At 37.8% G+C, this 25,603-nt stretch overlaps 2 protein-coding genes across 2 annotated transcripts in view; both read left to right on the top strand.

Moving 5' to 3' along the window:
- The window catches only part of LOC148869124 (TOM1-like protein 9), a 42,706-nt gene extending 25,752 nt beyond the window's left edge, over positions 1–16,954 (top strand). Inside the window, exons 5-9 of the mRNA XM_088967236.1 lie at positions 9,637–9,718; positions 10,646–10,731; positions 14,633–14,812; positions 15,434–16,074; positions 16,172–16,954. Coding sequence (XP_088823362.1) covers positions 9,637–9,718; positions 10,646–10,731; positions 14,633–14,812; positions 15,434–16,074; positions 16,172–16,767 — 1,585 coding nt within the window. The 3' untranslated portion in view covers positions 16,768–16,954. The remainder of the gene's footprint in view (positions 1–9,636; positions 9,719–10,645; positions 10,732–14,632; positions 14,813–15,433; positions 16,075–16,171) is intronic.
- Positions 16,955–20,848: 3,894 nt separating this feature from the next.
- LOC148869123 (CURVATURE THYLAKOID protein) lies at positions 20,849–24,514 on the top strand. The gene is made up of 7 exons (XM_088969277.1): positions 20,849–21,015; positions 21,204–21,311; positions 21,966–22,060; positions 22,477–22,563; positions 23,755–23,817; positions 23,917–23,954; positions 24,258–24,514. The coding sequence occupies exons 2-7, from the start codon at positions 21,212–21,214 to the stop codon at positions 24,310–24,312; spliced, it is 438 nt and encodes a 145-aa protein (XP_088825403.1). The 5' UTR covers positions 20,849–21,015; positions 21,204–21,211; the 3' UTR covers positions 24,313–24,514.
- Positions 24,515–25,603: the final 1,089 nt, after the last annotated feature.

Here is a 25,603-nt window from a genome sequence, read left to right as displayed (position 1 = left end):
GAATGGTGGAAGGAATGCAAAGTGGATAGGCAGGATTTAGGATTCAGTAGAAGTTAAAAAACTTAAAAGGGAAGCTAAAAGTGTGGGGTAAAGAGGAGTTTAAAAAGTTTGTGGAAGACAAAAATAAACTAACTCAAGAGCTAGATGATCTGGACCAAAGAGAGCAACTAGGAACTTTGGATGAGGAGGGTGGAAGCAGAAGAGAAACTCTTAAAAAGGATTGGGACAAGCTTATAAGAAGGGAAGAAATCTTTTGGAGACCAAGATCTCGAGTGAGTGAAGGAAGGGTTAGGATCCATCATATGGATGGCCGAACCATGCTACATGCCTGGGCGAAATTTCAAAAATTTCCTAATCCTTTTGGGAATCGAATTCCCTATGTTTCGAAAAACTGCATTTTTAAAGGATCAGTCTTGCATTGAACCAGACCAGATTTGAAACCAACCAAAGAGGGAGATGTATACCTGATACAGATACCACAAACTCAGATCCCAAGGTGGAAGTTCATGCCCAAACCGGACCTAAAACCAGCCTCCACTGAAAATGGCGCAACATGATATTGAAGTCGGTTCAACAACGCATTTTTCAGCAAAACTGCAATCCAACTGCTTGAATCGAACTGGGGAGGTGAGCACGGATTTTCTTTGAATTTTTCTTGCAAAAATCAGAGGAAGAAGAAGAGAGAGAGAGCATAATTGAGAAGTCTCTTAGTCTAGTTCACCCTCTTCTTCTTTTATCTCTTTATGGAGCACTTCTTCTAATCAAATTAGGAGCTTATCCAAATCTAATTTGGATCTGGACTCTATCAAGAGATAAGCATTATCCTCTTAAGAGGATGGGTGCTACATATGCATCTCCAAACCCATATTCACCCCATGTCACATGACAACTTAAGTTGTCATTTGACAGCTTAACTATTCATATTAATTATGGGCTTTAGGCCCATTAGCTATAATGCTCACGACCCAAGGGTGTTTCATGGCCAACTTAGGCTTGATTTGTATGGTGTGGGACCCCACAATGACGTTACATAAGTCCACATGGGTTTGGCCTAGCTTCTGTGAAAAAGCTTGGCCAAATTCACTACTAAACACAGTGAACCCCTGAGCACATCCTATGGGCTCAAAATGGGCCCAACATTTACACTTAAATGATCCTTGAATTCAACCATCCTATGAAGACCCAAGGATAATGGACTTAAGTAAGATAAAGCCCATCAAGCAATCAGCCCTGTAATGATATCTTACACTTAACCTCTGGGCCCATAATGATTAAACACTGCCCGACAGGGAAGGACCTCTCCCCTAGCTACAGGGTGCAGTGTCACACTCTCTACTCAGATGGATCCCGAGAATAAAACCTTTTGCAAAACACTTTTCATAAATATATTTTGCAAAAACAAATCTAAAACACAGTTGAAATCCATTGTCGATAGTTTAGGTTTCCATTAGAGAGAGTGTAAACCTTATCATTCACTTTGTTCGACAAAGAGGCCGATCCTATCACTATGATCACCCACTTAAGTGAATTCTCAGACTGCTCCAACATACCCAGGCTTTGACCCTCAATGGATCTCACTGATTGGCATATCAAAGGCAACCCAATTTGACACCTAGTGCAGTACCATAATCAAGTCTAGGGGTTATGTGTAACTTTTCAGTTTTGCCCATCAATCTCCAAGGTCCAAGGCATAACTGGAAAATGGTCCGGGTTCAGTGTCTCAACCAAACACACACTGTATGTGCTTTGGGTCTAACCCTAGCAGCTGAGACAAGCTGCCCCAACTTGTTTGGTAGCACATCAATGTCAGCCTTGGTAGGATAAACTCCCCAAGTCTATCCAATGGCTGAGAACATTCTAAACTAACACGAGTCTCATAAGTGTCCAATTTAAAGGGATAATTTCACAGAAACCTATCAATATCAACATGAAAATAATGTACTTTAATTCATTTACAATAAATGTATCTGTACATCAATCTAATTGGAGCTAAGGGCATACATTGTCTAACAGTGAGATGGTTGAAGGAATGAGATAATAATTCAAAGTTCTTTCATAGTTATGCATCAGGGAGAAGAAGGAAAAACTGTCTCAAAGCTGAGAGTGGAGCAGAGAGAGACAGAGGACAAACAAGAAATTTCAGAAGCCACAGAGCAGTTTTTCAAAGGTTTGTACTCAAAAGATGGGTCCTGTAGGATACCTTTGAATAACTGGGAGGGACCTAAGTTGTCGGAGGACAAAAAATTGTGGCTAGAAAGAAGCTTTGAAGAGCAAGAAATTAAGGAAACAGTGTTTAAGATGGATGGTGATAGAGCTCCTGGTCTGGATGGACTCCCTATCCTTTTCTTTCAGTTGTGTTAGAATACAATTAAGTTTAATCTGTTGGAGGTGTTTTCAGATTTCTACATTTCGTCCGTCATGAATAAAGGCAACAACTCGACCTTTATCACTCTAGTTCCAAGGAAAGAGGGGACCTTCAGTTTGGTGGGGAGTTTACACAAAATTGTGGCTAAAGTTCTGGCAACTAGACTAAAGGAGGTGCTGAAAGATTTAGTTTCAAGCAACCAATTTGCCTTTGTGAAAGGGAGACAAATTATTGACAGTATACTTGTGGCAAATGAATGTGTAGAAGAAAGAAGACAAAGTGGCAAGGAAGGGGTAGTAATCAAGTTGGATCTAGAAAAGGCCTACGATAAAGTGGACTGGGACTGCTTATTGGATTGAGAGGCTTTGGAAGGAGATGGGTGAGGTGGATTAGAAGGTGTATAAGTTCTGCTTGGTTTCCAATCCTAATAAATGGAAAGCTGACTGGCTATTTTAATGCAGACAGGGGCCTGAGACAAGGGTGCCCTCTCTCCCCCCTACTCTTTACTTTGTTAGCTGATATCTTCAGTTATTTACTTCAAAAAACAAGGGAGAGAAACCTGCTGAAAGGGTTTGAGGTAGGTAGGGAAGAAATTCAGATATCTCACTTGATGTACGCAGATGACATAATCTTGTTCTTGGAGGTGGATTGGGAAAACATCTCCAACCTAAAAGGGTATTAAATATTTTTGAACTGGTGACTGGGCTTAGAATTAACTTCAACTAAAGCAGCATTTGTAGGCATAAGTGTAAATGGCTCTCTTCTGGAAAGGTTCAAGGAGCTGTCAGTTTGTAAATTGGAGAAACTTCCTATCACCTATTTGGGAATGCCTTTTGGTGAGAATCCAAAGAGTCATTTTTTTTGGGATCCAGTGGTAGAAAAATGTGAAAGAAGACTGGCTACGTGGAAGAAAAGCTACCTGTCAAAAGGGGGTAGACTCAAACTTATCAAGGCTTCCCTTGCCAATTTGCTAACCTATTACTTGTCAGTTTTCAGTATCTCGGGCAAATTAAAAAGTAAGATTGAGATGCTTCAGTGGGATTTCCTATGGGAAGGAGGCAGCAAATAGAAGGGTCATCTAGTTTCATGAAATGAGGTGTGTAAGCCCAAGAACCTTGGTGGTTTGGGGCTAGGACATATCAAAGAAAGGAACCTAGCTCTTCTTGGAGAGTGGTTGTGGAGATTCCCTTGGAGATGGAAGCGTTGTGGACAAAAATCATCAATAGAAAGTACGGAAGACACGCCAATGGTTGGGATAACAAGGTCCACCCAAATCGAGTTAGCCAATGGTTGGGATAACAAGGTCCACCCAAACCGAGTTAAAGCCTCTAACCCTTGGAATATTTCTTCTGTTTATGGCCTCTTTATTGATTTTGTAAGGTACTGGGTGGGAAATGGGAATAGAACCAAATTCTGGACTGATTTATGGTGGGGAGAGGACACCCTTGCAAACTCCTACCCTAGAATTTTTAACCTGTCCTGCTCCAAAGAAGCCACGATGGCCTATAGCCTCAGTCACTCTCTCTCCGACCTCCCCTGACCAAAGGATCTGGAAACTTAATCCTGCCGGAAAGTTCTCAACTAACTCCTTTTTTAAGGCTCTAGTTTCAGAAGATCATATCACTCCCTTCCCAGTTAAGAACGTTTGGACACCACATGTTCTCCCCAGAGTTTCTTTCTTTGTCTGGGAAGCCTGCTTAAAGAAAATAAATACTTGTGATTTAATACAGAAAAAGCTTAGAGGAAGCTTATGTATCTCCCCTCATGTCTGTCCTCTCTGCCTTGGTGGTAATGAAACAGCTAACCACATTCTTCTCCACTGCCCTGTCACTAGGAAGGTTTGGTGTTTCTTCCTAAACTTAGTTGGTTACAGCTGGGTTTTCCCTGAGAAGGTAGTGGACCTCCTGTGGCAGTGGAAAGGCAAAGGTCTAGGAAAAAGAGGAAAGGTATATTAGAGTATAGTGACACATGCAGTCCTTTGGGGTATTTGGGAAGAAAGGAACAACAGAACCTTTGAAAACAAATTCAGAAATGTGGAAAACCTAATCTCGTACGTAACTTTCCTCTGTAACCTTTGGGTGGTTAATTCTGAAGTTTTCAAAGGTCTGTCTCTAAATGACCTCCAAAGTAACCTTCCAGCCATCCTGCAGTCCTCTCCTAGATCTGAATCGATCATCAAAAGCCTTATTAGGGAAGAAGGTGGGATGATCCTACACTTTGATGGTAGTGCCCAAGGATCTACTGGCCAAGCAGGAATTGGTGGTGTCTTCTGTGGGGAGAGGGGGATCAGCTGGGTTAATGTCTGATTGGGAGAGCTGATGCTACAAAAGCAGAGGTCTTGTCAGCAATTACAGGAATTCGGCTTGCTAAACAGCTGGGATTTTTCTCCTTAACTATAAAAGGGGACTCTGCAAATATGATAGCCTGGCTAAGAGAGAAGGAAGGAGGGCCTTGGAGACTTGCTCATCTGCTAGCTGAAGCTCGAGATATCTTAGAGTCATTGAATGTAAATCTGGTCTGGATTCCTAGGGAGCAAAACACTGTTGCAGACAGCCTTGCAAAATCAGGGGTTTCTAGGGAAAGTCTGTATAGTGACTTCTGCTTACCTCTATAATTCTGCCTCAGCTGCTTTAGCTTGTAGTACATTTTCTCATTTACTTGTTCCTGTTTTAATTTAATAAAAGTTACCTTTGCTTAAAAAAAAAAAGAAATTGCAATGATTAAAAGGTAAGATTAAAATATGGCAAAAGGAGCACTCAGAATTGGTTGATAGCCACAAAGAATAATGCATAAAAATAACTGCTGAAATAGATAAGGAAGAGGAAGGTGGAAAGTTAGATGGAGCACAAAGGAAGAAGAGGATGGAAGCCAAGAAGGAATTTGATTCCCTAGCTTACCAAGAAGAAGTTAAGTGGCAGAAAATATCAAGAATAAGTTGTCTAAAAGTGGGTGACAACAATACTTCATTCTTTCATAAATTGGCCAACACAAGAAGAGCAAATTCAAATTAGAAGCAGGAAGTGAATGGAAGAATGGTAGAGGAGGAGATTGATATGGAAAATCTTACTGTCAACTTCTATAAGCAACTTTATGGGGAACCATGCAAAAAGATACCTAATTTAAATGGTTTATCTTTTAGCACTCTGTCTAGGGAACAGGCAGCTGATTTGGAAAATGTTAGAGTCGAAAGTACAAGGGTATTTTGGTCATTTGTTTATCTGGTTGAGAGTGAATAGTCTGTTCTGCTCAAGTTTAAGTTATGTGTCCCATACTTAATGAGGGATAATTCAGTCTTTTGTAATCCAGCTTATATACAACATATATACAAGTGGGTTGGCTAGGAGAGCGTGACTTTTCTTCTCTAGACCGAACCATTCTTCTTCTCTTTCTCTCTTTCTCCTTCTTCTTTCTTCTTCTTCTTCTTCTTCTTACCTAGAACTAATCTAGGGCTTACCGATCTATTCACAGAAAAAACATTTTTGGAGGCAAGAAGGCATTGGATGAAATGGAAGGAGAGAAATTGCCTGGGCCAGATGGCTTTACCATCTTTTTCTAAAAAAGGTACTGAGAGCTGATTAAATGGGATGAGGCTTGTTGCTGTGTTCCATGAGAAAGTAGCTTTGGTTTGTAGTTTGAATGTGGCATTTATTTCGTTGATAGCAAAGAAGGAAGGAGCAGTAGAGGTCAAAGATTTTAGACCCATCCACTTGATTGGAAGTGTGTATAAATTAGTGTTATCCAAAAGATTGAGGAAGGTGATGGATTCTCTGACTTCTAGATACCAAGGAGCTTTTGTGCATAATAACATATTCAAGACAATGTCCAAATTGCAAACAACCTTATTGACTCAAGGCGAAGGAGTGGGAAGCAGGGTGTAGTTATTAAGTTTGACTTGGAAAAGGTATACAATCTTGTCAACTGGGCTTTTATGGATTATATGTTGGTGAGGGTAAATTTCAGACAGAAGTGGAGGAATTGGATCAAAGTTTGCACGTTAACTCTAGATTTTCCATTTAAATCAATAGATTTGCAAGAGGCAATTTCAAGAGCTCATGAGGATTGAGACAGGGGGATCCTTTATCTCCCTTATTGTTCCTTGTAGTATTGGAGGGCTTAAGCAAAATAACTGAAAGAGCCACCGAGGGAGGTCTGTTGGAAGGGTTTGAGGTGAAAAGTAATGGATCCAAGATCGTTTTGTTACAGTTCGCAGACGACACCCTGTTTTTTATGCTAATCTTCTTTGCTGGTTTGAGGTGGTCTTAGGTCTGAAATATGGCAAAGAGTGAGATGGTGGATATAGGAGAAGTAGGTAATATATCAGATCTTCTGGAGGTTCTTGGCAAGTGGGGAAATTCTCAACCAATTATTTGGGTTTACCTCTAGGTTCCAAATGTACTTAAAAAGGCATTTGGGATCCAGTCGTGGAGAAGGTCGACAAGAGCCTATTAACTTGGAAGGCTTGCTATCTAAGGGAGGTAATTAGTGTCTTAGCAAGCCTACCAGATTATTATTTGTCTCTATTTCCAATTCCAATGGAGGTGGCAGAAAAGTTAGAGAAGGCTATGAGGTATTTCTTGTGGAAAGGTTGGAAAGATGAAGAGAATTTTCATTTGGTGAGGTGGGAACTTATTTTCAAACCCATTGCCTGGAGGATATGGGTTAAGAAAAGTTAAGAGTTTCAATATTGCTCTCTTGGTAGGTGGTTATGGAGGTTTTGTACAAATCCCTGACTTGTTGAGGGCAATGATTTAAAAGGCACGCCTGAGGCACCTTTTCAGGGTATGCTCCTAAAATGCATACAGGTGAGGTGCATTTCAGGGTATGCACCTCACCTAGGTCCTAGGTGCAGCCCTTTCAAAAGGCGCATACCTGGTGCACCTGTACGCCTTTCGAAAATTTGACGTTTTTTTGCTTCTTTTGAACCTAGCGTCTGGGTTCATTCATTCATCCTAGTGCCTCAGCCCCCGATTTGGTCATGTTGTTCATTCATTCATCCTAATAAAATGTCTTCTTAAAAAGCAATTATTTTTTGTGTGAAAATTAAGAATTTAAGACCTAACGTGGACTTGTTTGGGCTTGCCTCGAGGGGCGTGGCACAAAGGCGGTTCATAGAATCAGAATGTAATATGTTTTACATTACATTAGCTACTTGAAGTAATGCAATTGAATGAAAAAAAAGAATAGAGGTTTTACATGCTTGAAAATGTTTTATATGTTTGATTTTATTTTTAAATTATCATTTGAATATGCTTTACATCTTATGTTATGTATTTTAATTTTAGATAATAGTTTTTTTAAAACATTATTTAAAATTTTAAGTTTATATTTTTTATTAATATTATGGTTAATATTTTTTAATTTTTTGATTTTTTTGAATTTTCTGACTTTTTTATTTTTAGCATTTATTTTTTGTATTTTTGTGCCTTGCTTCAAAAAGGCACGCACCTCGCCTTGCGCCTCAGCAAATTGACCCATGCACCCTTTTTGCGCCTTGCGCTTTTAAAACACTGGTTGAGGGAGCTAATTGCTGAGAAGTATGGAGTAAGTGATAATGGTTTGGATGCTTTGGATTCTCGGTTGTCTTATGGCTGTGGAATTTGGAGTGGAATATGCAAAGTCTTCCCTAACTTATTGAAAGGCATAAGATATTGTCTTGGCAATTGGACTAGAATAAAATTCCGGCTGGATCCCTGGTGTGACGAATTGACTCTGAATGACAAATTTCCACATCTGTTTGTTTTGGCTTGCAACAAAGAAGCTACAGTAGCGGAGTGCTTTCAGGTAGAAGGAACATCTCTTACTTGGAATCCAGCTTTTAGAAGGATTTTTTTTTTTTGACTGGGAGGTGCAGACTTCTTGTCCTTATTGTACAGTCAGCAAGTCAATGAGGGTGAACAAGATGTTAGACTGTGGAAATGGTCCAAGTCAGCTACCTTCTCAGTCAGGTCCTTTTATGTTAGTATGCTGGGAGAGCAAGACAGATCTTTTCCTTTCAAAGCCATTTGGGGATCTGCAGCACCCTCAAAATTTAAGAGAAATTGCAGAATAGGAACAGATGGTTCACAGGTTCCCTATGCTCATTACAAAAAACACAATCCGTGTTTATGGTTGCTTTCCTGCTTCAGTGAAGTCCTTGCTATCTGGGTGGAGGGTGCAAGGGATGTCCAAGAAAGGGAGAGCTTGCTAAGATGTTGTGCTTCTAGCAGTCTTGTGGGCACTCTGGTCTGAAAAGAATGGGAGAATTTTTTAGCAAAAGTGTAATCCAGAGGAGGTGGTAACAAATGGTGCAGTTGACATGTTAAGAGCTTGGTTGTCTACTCTTAATTGTTTCAGTGATGATGGATTTTCTTCCTCCTTTTTGAATATATATATATATATATATATATTGGGGATCCTTAAAGGAATGTTTTTGTACAGAGGACCATACTTGTATATTTTTTTAAGTTACGATGTTCTTACCTTTCTCAAAAAATAAAAGGCATCTAACACTATGGAAATATTGCCATATCAAACTGAGATATTTTGTCTTGTCACTCAATTGTCCTATTTGGTTGATATGAATCAGGTGGTTGAAATATATATCATCAAATATTACTTTTAATTACTTTCTTAGGAAGGTTCTTGTAAAATTTTTTTAGTCATATTTCAGATGACTGTTTACTTGTGGAGCATGTCAACAGAGAGTCATAGACATTTTTCACCCAAACGTGGTACCTAATGCAGAAGTTTCAAGCCATGTTGGGCACAGAAAACTGAGGTGTTGCAGCTTAAACATAAACTTGGTGTCACACTAATAGACCCGGGCTTTTTTGGGCTTTTTATTTGCTTGACAGTTAATATAGAAAATTCCAATCTGACAATAATTGCGTGGTGTGTACAATTATGACAGCTATTCTCCTTGGCATCACATATGAGATGGAAAGAGAATACCCTTACCTAATATGAATAATAGAGCAGTTGGTAAATGTTGGGTGGGACCCACTGTTTCATTGCAAAATTGGGAGCAACCGGATCCTTGCAAGGAAATTGAATAGATAGTTGAACATAAGCATTAGCTTACTTGCTTACTGTCATAAAGATTAAAAAGATAAAATCATTGGAATGGCAAGCCCATTCTTTGGTTGACTTATTAACCATTTAATATCATTCAGTTGGATTTTATCCGATTATATTTTGATATTTGCTTTTAATATAAACCTTTCTTTCTAATTATGTATTTATGACAATGCTAATACTTATAATGCAAATTTAATGTGTATATTCATTTTCAGCCTGATAGAGATTCAAAATGTACGGAGTATCATGGATGTCCTTGCAGAAATGCTAAATGCTTTAGATCCAGGGAGCAAAGAGGTATAATTCCTTGTACATCTAGATTGACATCTTGGATTTAGAGAGTAAAAAGAGAACAATCTCTAACATAACCTAGAAAAAAATGTGTAAAAGTGGCAATTTTCAATTTTTCATATACAAGTGCAATAAATATCAGTATTATCAAATTGTTGACTAGTCAGTTGAGGGCCATACCTATCGCTTCACTGACCAGTTGGTGGTTACTCACGATCCAATCTCTTGAAATGACTAAGCATGAATCAGGTTGATTAATCAACTTACAACTAGTCAATCTAGTTATTGAAAAAACAAAGTTATTTTAACGCTTTGTTTGTTTGTGTTTATGCATACTTATTTAAAATAATATAGTATATGCTTTTATTTTTTATATGCATGCGAATTGCTTTAAGCATGTCTGATGGTGCATGATTGGTTGATGGTATATAAATAGAAATAAGGCATATAATAAAGGAATACAGTGGACCAAATGTTCTTTTAAGTTTTCCTTTAATTAGTGGTGCTTTGGTATGGAGTTCTCACAAATAGTCAAGTTGCATTCTTTCTCTGAAAGTTAAATACTCCCTATTCTAACTTATTCAGCCTTGTTTTTCTATATTTGCTAAGCAAAGATTGTAACTAAATGTTCTATATCATTCTGTTCTTTCATATTTCCAGTCCATACCAATTAGTAAATGATATTGCATCGTTGTCTCATTTACAACATATTATTTGTGGTTGACTGGTCAGAACCAAGGCACTGACGGGTAATCAGGTTGACTAGGGAGGCCTATCTTGATGAAAACTTGGTTGCTTTGGCTCTGGCCAACCAGTTCTCATTACCATCTGAGTCAATTTATGTTCCTTTCAATTCCTTTTTTGTATTCATGCATTCACTATGAACCTCAATTTCCAACTCTATTGCTGAGTCATCGTAGTGTTGATATGCAGGCAATTAGACAGGAGGTAATTGTCGACCTAGTTGGACAGTGCCGCACATACAAGCAGAGAGTAGTGCACCTTGTTAACTCAACTTCGTAAGGACCTCTATTACTCATTTGATTCAATTTGTAGTATCTGAAACAGGGCACAGGGTGACTCTTGGGTATTTACATGGATGAGTATGGTCATTTTCCTGTAGTCTTACAATTTTATCACACCTCTGGGAGTCTTTAAGTTGGAAATATTGGGATTGAGTTGTTTACTTTTTGAAACATATAACTGTTGCAAATAGGGCATATAAGAAAAGACATGTGAATGTCCATGTAAATGATTTTTATGTTTAATACTTTTGAATGGGCATGTTTACCCATGTAATGCTCAATCTTTTGGTAGTGTACATTGTTAAACTTAGTTTACTTATTGTCTACAATATTTTAAATGTTTTGACCATCAGTTTGAAAATGTTTATATTTGCCCTTTATTAGAGTTTGAAGGACTGTGGTGGGATCGATTAGCTTTTAGAAATGGTCTTTTCTAGATTGGTTTTTACTTGTGTACTACTAGGTACTCAATTATCTCGATCTGAGTTCAAAATTTTGTTTGATTAAACTGGATTTGGATATCAAAAAATCAGATCCATTTATAATCAGATTTTTCAATTAAGATTAATAGTAATGGTATGTATATGCATTTGTCTATTTTCATTAAGGCCCCATAATTCAAGTTTCATTGAAGTTATGTTAATTCATTTTATATTTTTTATTGGTAAGATTGAAATTTTATGATAATAATTGAATGAATGAGAAGGTATAACGTGTCAAAACACCTGAAGATATGGACTAGCATTTACTACCTATCGAGTTCCTTTTCTTTATATACTTAAGATTCTTTTGCAGATATTTCCAAAAACATTTGATCCCTATGAATTCCTTGTTTACCCTTGCATCTGCCAATGAGTCTGCTGATCTTTTTTTTCCCATCAATAGATGATCATCAAGTCCTTTTCCAGCTACCTTAATTCCTTTATAGCATTACTATACTGCCATGTGCTGTCACAAATCTTTCTCAGCCATCTCATTACCACTTTAAATCTTCCTTCACAACAAGATTTCTGAAATTAAGTGATTGTACAACCTTCATCATTGTCATTGTCATCATTATAAGCCTTGCCCCAACTATATGGGGTTGGCTACATGAATCCTATTTTTCCGTTCTGTTCTGTTTAGTGCCATATCCATTGTTAAATTATGTGCAAAAGTGATTGTACAGCCTTGATCCCCATAAAATTTTATGCATTTCAACTCTGTATGAGTTTCCTGTGCCTATGGGACCTGAATAGATAGCTATAACCACATAATTGGCTGTTTCTTAATGCTACCAATATTGGGTAAACCTGAATTCGCAAGCTGCATGCCTGCACCCATCAAAATTCAACTTATTTTGGTCATGATTTGGAGGACTCCATTGCACAAGGATATGATCTTTCTATAGATGAGTTTGCCACATAATGCCATTCTCTAAGTTTTTTTTTTTTCTAATCTATTGCTTTCTGGTACTAGGTAGTTTCTCTACTTGCATCATAAAGGAAACGTATGGGGAGACAACTGACAAGTGCTCTTCTCTTTTTTGTGGTTTAGTGTGAGTTAATTTTAAAATGGAATAACTTCCAGAAGAAAGCCTTGATTTTGGTTAGGCCTATTCACAGCCCGGGCTTGCCTTTACATTAACAAAATATGCTCAGGCTCGGGCCTGAGTCTGGCCCTCATATAAAGCCTGAAGCCTGGGCTCGAGTCCGAGCCCGGCCAGAAATTTGAAAAAAAAAATATTTTTCTTTTTTTATTCAATTAAAAACTATTTTATTTATATTAAAAGACCTCAAAACCTAAAAATATAATGAAAGATTGCTCTATTACTTGAAAAAAGAGAAGAATAATAAAGAAAAAATATATTATATAAAATATATTTATATTATATAATACATTATCAAGTTGAGCTCGGGCTTGGGCTGGGCTTTTTTGAGAAAGCCCAAGCCTGGCCCGAAAAAGGTCGGGCCCAATGTTTTAGGCCCGAGCTCGTGCCCGTGGGCCTGAAATCCTGTCCAAGCCCAACTTAGATCTGGCCGGCCCGTCGGGCTACCCAGCCCATGAACAGGTATAGTTTTGGTTGGAACTGGCCCACTCCAAATTTCTTTGGATGGAAAGCTTTCCTAAGAGCTAAAGAGGAAAATAAAGCCTTAGGCTATGTTTGGTTTGATAGATAATAAGAGAGGAACAAAGGTAAGGAAAAATCTTAAGGAATTTTATGAATTTCCTTGAGAGATTTCCCTCAACTCTGTTTCTCTTATTAAATGAAAGACTTCATTAAAGCATGATGCAGAAGAGAAAATATTAGAAGTAGGAGTCCAAATTCTGCCATTCGATTTGGAATAGTCAATGTTACTGCTTGAAAATTTTGTAACAAATTCAAAATCTCTGGGGTCTTGAAATCCCAATGACCTTCCCAAACCAATTTTCCGAAGGAAGCTTGTTAGTAGAAGAGGAGATAAAACAAAGAATGGTTTTACATTTGTAAATAGATATTGAGAAAAAGGATTGGAAATTGGTCTTTCAAAGCAACATCACCCAACAAATTTCTTCCTAAAATTTAATCTCATCTCTCGCGAAAACATCATACTTGACAAATTACAAGAACAATGGAAGTAGGTTAGAAATAGCTCTCCAAGGTGATAGCAAGGAAGAGCGTCATGGTAGGCGTGCGTACTATCCATTAGTAAATATACCACGAATGCCACTTACCACATAGCCATAGCTTATCCAGGCCTATTGGAAGCCTAATGTAGGGGCTGGTAGCTAGAAGGTAGGGTTGATGCGTAGCTTGCTTCAAAATCATGCAAATTATGCTCTTAATCTCGAGCAAAGTCCAGAGAATAGTTTCTGATCTTCTTCTAGTGATAGAGAACTACAAGGAAATAACATGTCTCTCTAACATTGATTTGAAGAGGCAAAAAAAAGAGCACTCTAGAGAAGAACAAAATTAACTCATTCAACTCTGCTATTCTGTGCATATTTACACATATATATAGAATTCTTCAATGCTTTGGATAAAATAGAAATTTGACAATTCGAAAATTGCAACTCCTAACTATAATCTCCTAGAATCTCCAAAGAATAGAAACTCAACAAAATAGTAGTTGACTTAAATTTATAAGAAATAGGAACTCCTTAGTGAAAATAATAGCTGGTTTGAAAACATAAAAGTAGAAACCATAAATTTAGAAACTGCTGTCAGCTTTCTGGATGTAGCCATTAATTCATCCTTCTCTCGTATGTTTTAGTAACTTTGAGATGCTTAAATCTCTCCAGAAATTGATTTCCTGTATTCTATGTTGGTGTAGAAGGCTGAACTACATCAAAACCTCCACAAACATTGTCAGAAAGAGAAGAGTTTCTTTTTGTCAAATTGCTTAACTCTAGGCCCCCTTCCTCCTTCGTCTTACAAACTGTTTCCTGTTTGATGTAGTGCTCCCTTTGATTTCAATGGTTCCCTTAAGAAGTCCCTCATACATTTTAATTCATTTTATTAATAAAATATAATATTTTGGTCAAATTTTAGTTTAGTTTATTAATGATGTGTAATTATCTAAATTATCCAAGTCCAATCAAAATTCAATGGATAAGATTCAAATTGAATTTGGATATTAATAGGACTCAATCTAGGTAGATCCAATCCAAATTTGACCTGTTTAAAGCCCCATGTAGTTACCGTTGGATGTGTCTACATGCTAACTTCTTGATGTGGATAACATAGCCGTCCTACATGAAAGGATGTCATTGTCTACTACACATTGTGAAATGGCTAGTAGTACCAGTAGTGTAACTACTTAAAACTTTAAGATGAACTAGATTCTTCTTTCATCTTGAATAAATTGAAGAATCCTTTAATCTAATTGGCTTGCATAATATGTTATTTATGATAGTTTTCTTTCACCACTTTCAGGGATGAATCTTTACTTTGTCAAGGACTGGCTTTGAATGATGATTTGCAGTGTTTACTGGCAAAACACGAATCAATTGCTTCAGGAACTTATGTTAAAGCGGAAAAACCTAAACCTCTTCAAGCATCATTAGTGGATATTGATGGTCTTGCAGTTACATCTAGCACACAGCCTGATGGAAGGTAGTGAAATTTTCTTTTGTTGGTTATTTTTTATCTCTACATTTTCTACAATACTTATTGTGATTTAAGAACCATGAAATCATCCATGTATCACTTGTATGATTTTCTTTTCTTAGTTATTATCAATTTCTCATTATGTCTTACAAGGGACAGGTAGCAATGCAATCATTATTCAGTGTCATTTTTTTGTTGTATTTGATCATATTTGAAATTTGTAGGAAGTTTGTGTTGAATGACTTGAATCCTTGTACTTGAAAATTTTAATCTGCAATGAAGATCAAGTACTCAACAATATCTTGTCTGGGTATTCAGTTCAGCTTTTCCAAGTACTTGATATGGTTGGAGCTGAGCCTTAGAGGCTTGACCAGCTCCAACATAATTCACCAGTTGTGAGGATAAAACTAATTCTATAAATTCGGTTTGACCAGCTCCAACATATTTCACCAGTTGTGAGGATAAAACTAATTATAAATTTTCTCTATTGACTTTAAAAAGTTGTAACTACTTGATCCACCAAAATCAGGTTAAGGTCTTCCAGTATGGGAGGTTTCCTGGTTATCCTGAACCATTATGACTTTCCTCATTGCCATAGTGAAAAACAAGGAGTTTCTCTTCATACAGGTCTGCTTCAAGTCCTAATGCAGGGAATCAACCTCCTCCAGTCCAAGTTCCTGCATCCAATGGTCCAGTAACACCTTCAGCAAAGGTTGCTCCAGAAATGGACCTTCTTAGTGGCGATCTTTATAATTCACCAATGGCAGAGAATTCACTAGCACTTGTTCCTGTGGGAGAGCCCCAGCCAGCCAGTCCTGTATTGCAGCAGACAGCCAGTCCATCCCAGCAGAATATTCTTGCTCTTTCTGACATGTTTCCTAATTCCGTGGATTCTACCAATTCTAACCCAGCATATCCAGCTGGACAAGCATACTCTTCAACAGAACAAGTTCCTCAGCAGCAGCCATTGCAGTGTCCACAACCAACATTTTATTCAAATGGAAGCACTCCAAACATGGGCTTGCCTCAATCACCTCGTGCTCCATGGAATAACCAGGTTGCTCAAGGCTTTAACCACCACCAAGAGCAGCCTATGGGCTTACCTCAACCACCACATGCTAATGCTCCATGGAACAACCAGGTTGCTCAGGGCTTTAACCACCAGCTTGAGCAGCCTATGGGCTTGCCTCAATCACCTCGTGTTAATGCTTCATGGAACCACCAGGTTGCTCAAGGCTTTAACCACCTGCAAGAGCAGCCTATTTATGGTACCACTCTACCTTCATTATTCACTGTTTCCTTGGAATTTGTAGTTGCATAAGCTTTCTACTTAAATCCACACTTATCTTTTGGAATCTTCTGCAGGTTTGGGTGCTCAAAGCAATGGGGCCCTGCCACCACCACCATGGGAAACTCAGCCAACAGAAAGCAGGCAACTGTCAGGCACTTTTTATCCCCAACAGATGCAGGTTACCCAGGTTGTGGTCACACACTCCCAACCAATTCAAAGTGGCACGCCTTCTCACTTTATGGGGAGTGGCCTGTTGGGTATGTATATTCAGCCAATTACCACCGGTCAACTAGGAGTCATTAATCATCAGCCATTCCAGGACAACCAGATGCTGGGCATTCATCCTCAACCAATTCAGGGAGGGCAGGTGATGGGCATGCTTCCTCCACCAATGCAAACTGGCCAACCGGAGTCCACGACTCTTCAGCCAATGCATAACAACTTGAATTACGGATATGGTACACAGCCTCAGTTCCTTGAACAGAAGATGCATGAGCTTTCGGTTCAAGATGAAGGTGCTTTGACCAACTCTTCTTACCTGGTGGGCTCCACTGCCTCCACAACTACATCATACCTGCCACCAATGAAGCCATCCAGGCCAGAGGATAAGCTGTTTGGAGACCTTGTGGATTTGGCAAAGACAAAGCCCACAAAACCCACTTCTGGGTGATCAGGAAGCATTGTAAATGACTGCGTTCCCTATTTTTTGCCCCTTTTCTTTTTCAAATTTTCTAATCTCACTTATTTTCCTATTCCTTCAAGTTCGGGCTATTATTATATTGCTTGCCTAGCGATTGAATCCATGTACATTGTAGAGAGAAAATGAAAGGCGGACATATCTTTTGCTTGGCTTGAAATTTGTTGCTCCATCTAGTTTCAACCCCACCAAATACACGCTTGCGCGCGTGCACACACACACACAGGCACAGTGGCACACATCTTATGAGAGAAAAGATTGATCTTGCTCCCTTGAAGGCTTATTTATTGTTGTTAGTATTATTGATTTTTGGAACTGGGGCAATTCACCCCTCCCCCCGGCTCCAAACTTGCTAGGAAAAAAAAACGCCCCTAAATATAGTCTTTGCTAAGAATTATGGTACTCTTCCCGATTAATGATGTTGGGTGTGGAATCTTTGGATTGGGCCAAGCTCGTACTCAACCTGACTGTTGACGTCTTTAAATCATCATGGGCCTTTATCATCCTTTTGATAGGCATTATCATGTGCCTTATTCGGGGCCTTTAAATAAATCAAAATAAGGATGAAACATAAACAGGGTTTTGAGCAAGAATTAGGTCATGTGGTATTAGTGTGCTACATCTTCATCATTTTGGCTACATTTGTTTGTAGTACAAATGTCACTTTGATACATATATGTACTCTAGTTCAATTTTGCACTTGTTTGATATAAATACATTTGTGTATTGAAAATGACAGTTATCGCGACTTTCAATACATGTTTGTACTCAATGAGATCAAAGTTTGATGCATTTAAAAAATGAGAAAAAAGTTTATTTTTGGATACAAACTTTGCACTCAAAGTTGGTCAATATAAGAAGGTTGATTTCAGTCTTAGAATCAATGTTTGTACTTGTTACAACCAGAAACCATTTGCTAGGGATACAAAATTTATCAATATAAAACTAAACCGTTTTGCAGTCATAAACCGATTAGAGGGTTTTTCGAATTGTATATAACTATATATTTGTTTTTGCATTGAAAACAAACGCAGCCTAATTAAGAGATTTGTGATGGCCACGCCCATAATACAGGCATCTAGTAATTTTTGCATCGTTTCCCTGAAAAATCATATGATTTATGAATGTTCAACAAATCTGACAAAGCCTCTCTAGTTTCCAGCAAGTCTGGTGTTTGGATGTAATAGGCTAGTTGGGATCTCCTGCCAACAAAACATGTTCCAATGCTCTACCAATATGATCTGACACGACAAAGCTCATTATAAGATTGAGATCCACCATAAAAGTGAGACCCACTATGTATGCTATTGGTAGGGGTGGTCACAAGCCGAGCTTCGAGCCAAATTTTAGTTTGATATATAGTCTCATTTGCTAATTGAACTAAGCTCGAGCCTAGTGAAGCTTGGCTCGTGAACTTAATCGAGCCTAGTATAATAAATAAATAATTTTTATTATATATACATAAATACATATATATATTATAAATAATTTTTATAATATAATATAAAAATACATTTTATATATAATATTTTTATCTTTATGTATAATAGTAAATATTTTTTATGATTCTTAATTTTGTGTATGTAAAACAAAAAAAAAAACATTTTTATATGTATATTTTTATTTTTTTTAAAAAGCTTGGCTTGCAATCGAGCTTGAGCCAACCCAAGCTCGAATAGCCAAGTATTCAGCTCGGCTCGGCTCGAATCCACCCCTAGCTATTGGTAGGGTGTTAGAATGCATTTTGTTGGTAAGAGATTCTGATTTTTAGTAGGTACACTTAGTGAGCACTCAATAAATAGTCTAACAGATAGGGATGGCAATTTGCCAATTTCTACCCTGTCCAATGACTCACTGGGTAGGGTGAGTGCCCGCCCCTACCCTCCCTAACGGAGTAGGGTTTTTTTACTTGAAGAACAGGTTTTGGGGAGGGGATGAGTTTTGGGATTCTACAACTCATACGGATATGGGTAGGATACGGTATTAGGCTAAACCCAACCCTCCCCGACCCATATATTATTGGAAAGCATATAAACTTTATGTATTAGGTCTTGGATTTAATAATATTTTTAATTTTACATGAAGGATAATTGATAGTTTATATGTTTTTTACATGCCTTAATCAAATAATTAGAATTTTTGTTGTTTATTTATATTATTTTACTTATTTATTGCTTATATATGAAAAATAATAGAAAATTATATGTGGGTTCTAAACCCAACACTACCCTTGAATGTGGGGAGGGTAAGGTTAGAGAGTATTTTGCATTTTCACGTGTGGGGAGGATTTGGATTTTCAAAATCTAACCTGCTATAGATTTTGGAGCGAGTACAGGTTGGGAGGTTTGGGGAGGTAGGTAGGGTCTAAAATTTACAAAACCCTCCCCAAACCCACACCATTGCCATCCCTACTAACACATGTTTTAAAAATTGCTTTTAATATTTTCAATGGTAGTTGGAGTATTTTAAGGGATGGGTGTAAAAAAAAATTCACTGAATGCTTACTCGGTGTGGTCACCAAGCATGCCTACTTGATCTGAAATGGGGAAAACTCCCAATTAATGAATATGACTCTTTGCCGACTACCAATCACCTGGAATGTATGGCAAAGGAATTGGGATCTACTCCTCGCACCAACCTCACATTCACATCCCATCATGGATTGGGAACATTTATCATGAATAAAAATATACAAATAGAGGAGATATTCCCGATGTGCAATTGATATATGCTGTGAAATCGGTGTGAGGAGCGCTCTATGAGAAATAGATCCAAACTTGTGGCAAAGAATCCAAAATATGCATTTTTCCATTAGGCATTTTTTGTTTCCGGTGTAAATGCACTTTTACACTGATGGAGTTGAGACACGATGGCTCGGTGAAAGTGTAAAATATGGATCGACCATTGTGCCCATTTACACTTGTCTTATTTAGTTACATCAACGTAAATGGAGGTTACCCTGTTTTCTGGTTTGTTGCAGCGGGAGGTTTATCAGAGAGGGGGAGAGAGAGAGAGAGAGAGAGAGAGAGAGAGAGAGAGAGAGAGAGAGAGAGAGAGAGAGAGAGTGGTGTCTATTTTCTAGTCTTGAACCAACTTTCAACTAGTTGCAGTGGTTCAGATCTAGGTCCTCTCCGGCTCTCCCTTCGGAGGAGGAGGTTGGGGTAATGCTCAAAGACAATCTCTATTTTGGGTCTTCGGAGGTGGGTTTAGATCTATTGCTACGGTGGTGACGAAAAGAGTAAAAAAAAGGGGGGGAAGAAGAAGAAGAGAGGAGGAGAGAGAGAGAGAGAGAGATGGTGTATGTTTTCTAGTCCTCAACCAACTTTCAACTGGTTGCAGTGGTTCAGATCTAGGTCCTCTCTGGCTCTCCCTTCGGAGGACGAGGTTGGGGTACTGCTCGAGGACAATCTCTGTTATAGGTCCTATCCGGCTCTCCCTTCGGAGGTGGGTTCAGGTCTGCCGTTGCAACTAAGCAACGGTGATGGAAAGATAAAAAAAGGGGGAAGAAGAAGAAGAAGAGAAAAGGAAAAGAGAGAGAGAGAGAGAGAGAGAGAGAGAGAGAGAGAGAGAAGGAGAAGAGAGAGGAAGAAAGAGCGGTTACCTTTTAATCGATAATTTTAATGTATTTATTACATCGATTATCGATGTAAATAAGATTCAAAATATAATTTTACACCAATTACATGTTTACCAAACGCTAGTAAAATTGAACCCGGGTGTAAAGTTTACCCGGTTCGAATTTCCACCTCAAACAAACGTAGCCTTACTGTCGTGTTGGAGATGAGAAAACAAGGGGTTTAAGAGGTTTAGGTATGCAATTGAGAGAGAGAGAGAGATTCTTTAGGTTTCTTACCAAACACCCCCTATGTTTCTGCAATTTTAATGGCGGGTATGACATCCAATAATATAATGATAAAAGGGAAAGCTAAATTACAAAATTACCCTCTAATTTCATATAGAATTACCATCTGAATCCTGACAACGATGAACTCACACTGATGGATTGGAATAAAGTGGTGGGGTTTCTATGAATGTACCTAACATTTGAAATAAAATGAAGCCCCCGAATAATTTGTGGACCGAAGAATCCCCTCTCACTCTCTTCCAGGCCTTAGCTCCCTCCCTCTCTCGTCATCTACCACTAAAACCCATTTCCCTCCTCTCTCTCTCTTCTCTCTCTCTCTTTCTCTCTGAGTATTCCTACTCACCAGAAACAAAAAGGTGAAACCTAAATCCAGCCAACATTTCTAATCTAAAATGTTGTTCCCTTAGATCATCTATATATACATTTTTTCATTCTCACTGACAAAACCCAGATAAAAAAAGATCGATTTTGGCCGATTATTCCACGACTTTTGGTTGTTTTTGCTGTTCATTGCCTTATACTAATTTTGTTTTCTCTTTTTCAGATAGGTACATGGCTTCCACCATTACAATCCTGCCTCCCTCATTGCTCTTCCATGGAAGAAAAGCCCTCTCCAGAGATGCTCGGAAACTTCCCGTTTCTGCCGTCGGAGGTGAGCTTTGTTTATCGATTTCGATCAAGTGTTTTTGGTTCGATCCCATTTTTCTTTAGACAATTTTTTATAATCATCGAGATTCAGTTTAACTGTAGAGTGGTGTCTACTTAATCGCTGCCTCCGAAAAATAACTTGGTGAGCTTCGTCGCATCTGGAAATGATGTGGGTTTTTTTTTTCTGGTTTTTGGTAGAATAAATATGTACCGCTTATAATACTCTCACATGCTGTAATGTCCGGGATTCTTCTGTTCTCTCTTTCTTCATTGTATTTACTGCAAGAATAATTCTGAACAGCTAAGAATAGCTACTGGTAGCCGGTTAAGAGAGTAATATATTTTGTTTCATGGAAGTAGGAGAGTGAATACTATATGGAAGGATTCCATATTCATGTTCCTTTAGCTTTCTAGTTCCATAAGCTCAAAATATTGAAAGTCATAATCTAATCTGGATAGGTTGGAGTACTAGCTTAAGTAAAAAGTTGGAGTACTGGCAGGAGGCTTGCAATTGATTTGCATCTTGTTTCAGCCAAGATTGGAAATTTTCAGATAGATCAATAGCTCAATAACATTGTACTATATGGCCCCTAACTAAGTCGAATACTTTACAGTTAATTGTGGTTTCTCTGAGATTGGTTCTCTTTTTCATTTACAGAGAGAAAGAGACGGTTAGAGGTTGTTGTGAAGGCCAGTGGGGAAAGCTCTGAATCTTCATCCTCCTTGAGTGTTGTGAAATCTGTTCAAAATGTTGTAAGTTCTCTGGCACTATGTGTAAAGGATATTTAATTTGTCCTACTTCAGAGTCTTAAGTGTTTCCTGAGCATTTTGAGAAATCCAAACTTTCTTGTGCCTGATTAGATTAATTATTGTCCACCTTCTCTTATTTCTTCCCCTTGTGGAAACTCCAATAGTTTCTTTTTGACAAACTGCAAAAGAGGTACCTGGATGCTTCACAATGGCAGTCATGCCTAAATCTGGCAACTCCCTTTTGCAATTCCAGAATTCATACTTGGGTATCATAATTCATATCAAAGAAACTGTAACATTTCATCAATTATTTCTGCATTTATTTTCAGTTTCTTGAGAACCAATAGGCTTCTTGTATTTGACACCCCAGATAATAATATACATTGTTTTCTCTTATACTGTATACTTCTCTGAAACAGTGGGATAAGTCAGAAGATCGAGTTGCACTTATTGGTTTGGGGTTTGCGGGTGTGGTAGCTCTTTGGGCATCCACCAATCTTATTGCGGTATTTACTCTTACCCCTTTGTTTCTCAATGAATTAATTTTAATTTAACTGGAAAGCAAAAATAACAAGATAATGCATTGTAGGTTGTGTAAGGTAGTTGGTTGGTTGGTTTCTAAGGTGGGAAGACAGGGAAAATCTAGGTATATGCACATCAATGAAATAACATTTTCACAAAATTTGCACTAACATTTTATCATCGGACCATGCCACGCTCAAAAATAAAATAAAAAACACTAAAAAAAAAACCTTATCATCTGAACAATGATGGTGTAATCTATCTTGCTGAACCACCTATGTGAATTTTGGAAAAAAGTAGACCTGGAAATTGGGTTGGGCCAGGTTGGCTCAAGACACTTTGGGTTGATTTCGAGTCGGGTTGAATTTTGGGTTGGGTCGGTAAATGCTAGACCCTAACCCTAAATGCTCGGGTTTGGGTTGATCCACTGGTCAATTTGAGTCTTCCATAAAAATAACTGGAATTAAAAAAAAAATAAAGAAAAAATACATGAAAAATGCCAAAATTAAAAGAATTAACCTTAAAATTTTAAACATAAAATAAAAAACTTGAACATTCAACAATTCAGAGTAAACAATAAAGAGTAAAGACCAGATAGTAAAGATTAAAAAGTGGAAACTTCTAACAATACATAAATAGTCCCAATTAGACCTGACAATCGAGTCAGTGGGTTGACCCGTGACCCAACCCAACCCAGTTTTTTCTGGGTCAGGTTGGGTCGTTCACCATTATCAATTGCAAACAGATTAGGAGACCTTAAGAAACATAATTTGATGATATGAAAGCTAGTTTTTTCGCCAGGAAATGGTTGCTTGAGAATAGTGAATTTCAGAGGGATTTTCCGTGGACGTGTATAAAAAAATGCTGAACCACATTAAATTTTGTTTGTTCTTATCTATTTACACTCTGTTCTTTCATTTCTTCTGCTTACTCTCGTAAAAATAGAATAGAATAAAATAAAATAAAAACTTTATAGCATCTTCTTTGTCAAAATAAAGATCCTATATTTTGTCTACTGTATAAAACAAACTTGGACTACTTTTATGATATTGACCTTATCAAGGTATTCTTACTATGTACTTTTACCTGTCCTCTTTTATCTAGCACCATAGTGATTTGATGCTTAAGTTTCTATCAGCTCAATGTTAATTTTGATTTTTTCCCCATATCCATAGGCCATCGACAAACTTCCTCTTATTCCAAGTACACTAGAATTCATTGGCATCTTGTTTTCTTGGGTAAGTAGCCTAGCAAACTTATTTTGTTTATAATACTGTTATATGGTTATTTCATCTTTCTTCACATTGTAACTATTCATTCATCTCTATTTGTTGCAGTGGTTCATATATCGTTATCTCTTATTCAAACCAGATAGGTAAGATGCCTTTGAACCTTATTTATTCATTTCTTTGTGTGATCCCGATTCACATTTGTCTACCAGTCTTAGAAGCTACTTTAGTACAAACTTCATTTTTCTGATGTGACGTGTCTTTGTTTTGATTTTGAAAAATAAAATCATAAATATTGGTGAACACCCGCAAAATTGGTGTTGTAATCATGTAGTCAAAATTTCAATCAAGATGCAGTGAACTTCTGGATTCTCTGTTATTGTTGTGGACATCATGTGTATCTTTTTACTGTAGACATTGCATTGATTTTTTTTCATCTTTGTTTACAGGGAAGAGCTGCTTCAGATCATCAAGAAAACAATATCAGATGTTTTGGGCCAGTGAGTGTGCAGCTCTACAGAATAGTAGGAAGAAAAGGATCAGAAGGGTTTGTAGGAGGTTAATGTAATTGTTTTCTGCAAGCTACGGCTACTTGATTTTTTTTTTTTTTTTTTGTGAACCTACATGCCCAACAATAGTGACAATTAGATGTAAGGAGCGTTTTCATCATTGAAGGAAACATTGCAAAAGCCATCTCAGATCACAATTTATGGGTCCAAAGCCTAATTAGATTGAAATTAGGAATTGACCTTAGTGAGCGACCCATTGGTAAATCATGGTCCTGTTGTACAAAACTCATTTTTTGGAGTGGGAATGGTAAATATGGAATGGACCTTAGTGAGCGACCCATTGGTAAATCATGGTCCTGTTGGCTCGATAACGTGCAAATAATGGATATCTTATTGTCAGCTGCTCATTTATTTGTCATTAGAACAGAGGAGATTTCCGTTAATGGCTCAAATCAACGAGTGTGCATTACCTTGACCTTCCATGATCAGATTATCTTATCTTTGTTCAATGGGCCAATGCGTGAGTATGCTCACTTCTTTTCAATTGGCTTTCTAGACAGAGTGATGATTATGCTGGAGGTGATCGCGTAAGATGTGAGGCCTTTCATTTCCATCACTCGTTGTTTCAATGAGCTAGGTTGTTTTCTTAAGAAAATGGACCCCTCAAATGATGCATTTTCACTACTTGTAATCTCAAAACTGTGGAAATTCCTTCTTTGTTGTATATTTTCATTTTCAGGAGTGGATTTCACATACTACGTCAGATAGTCGTTGATATGAAACTTGTTTTCTGATATTGGAAGTTTCTTTTAGCTTCAAAAGACCAAAATCAATCTCCCTGGCATCAGATAATTTCCAAATTTCTAAATCACAAAAAATTAGAATGACAAAATGAATTTCTACATTTTGTGGCAGCAATTTGTTGTCTATAATTCAGGCCACATTGAAATCAGGAAACAACCATGATGGAGAATATGTCATAAAGCTCGCATTCATCCAAGGTTTTAATTTTTCTTTGGAAACGTGGAATTTCACCGTTCAAAAAAAGGGGGAAAGGAAAAGGAATTATAGCCATGTTTCCCGTAACAGGGCTTTTCAAAAGGAACCTAAATAACCAAATGAAACCGTAGCCTTCTCCTTTCATAATAGGCACTTTGCCCACCATACATTCGACAGTAACAGAGATTACAGTGATTCACGGGGACAGATTACACTACAGTTCATTTTGCGAAGCCTTCTCCTTTCATAATTGGATTTTGGACATCTTAGTCCAGAAAACATAGAAT

The sequence above is a fragment of the Nelumbo lutea genome, chromosome 2 (genome assembly GCF_056320005.1).
Source record: "Nelumbo lutea isolate HS-2025 chromosome 2, American lotus-T2T, whole genome shotgun sequence".
Taxonomy (NCBI): Eukaryota; Viridiplantae; Streptophyta; class Magnoliopsida; order Proteales; family Nelumbonaceae; genus Nelumbo; species Nelumbo lutea.
Note: the sequence above shows the minus strand (reverse complement) of the source record. Positions and strands in the feature narration are given on the sequence as shown.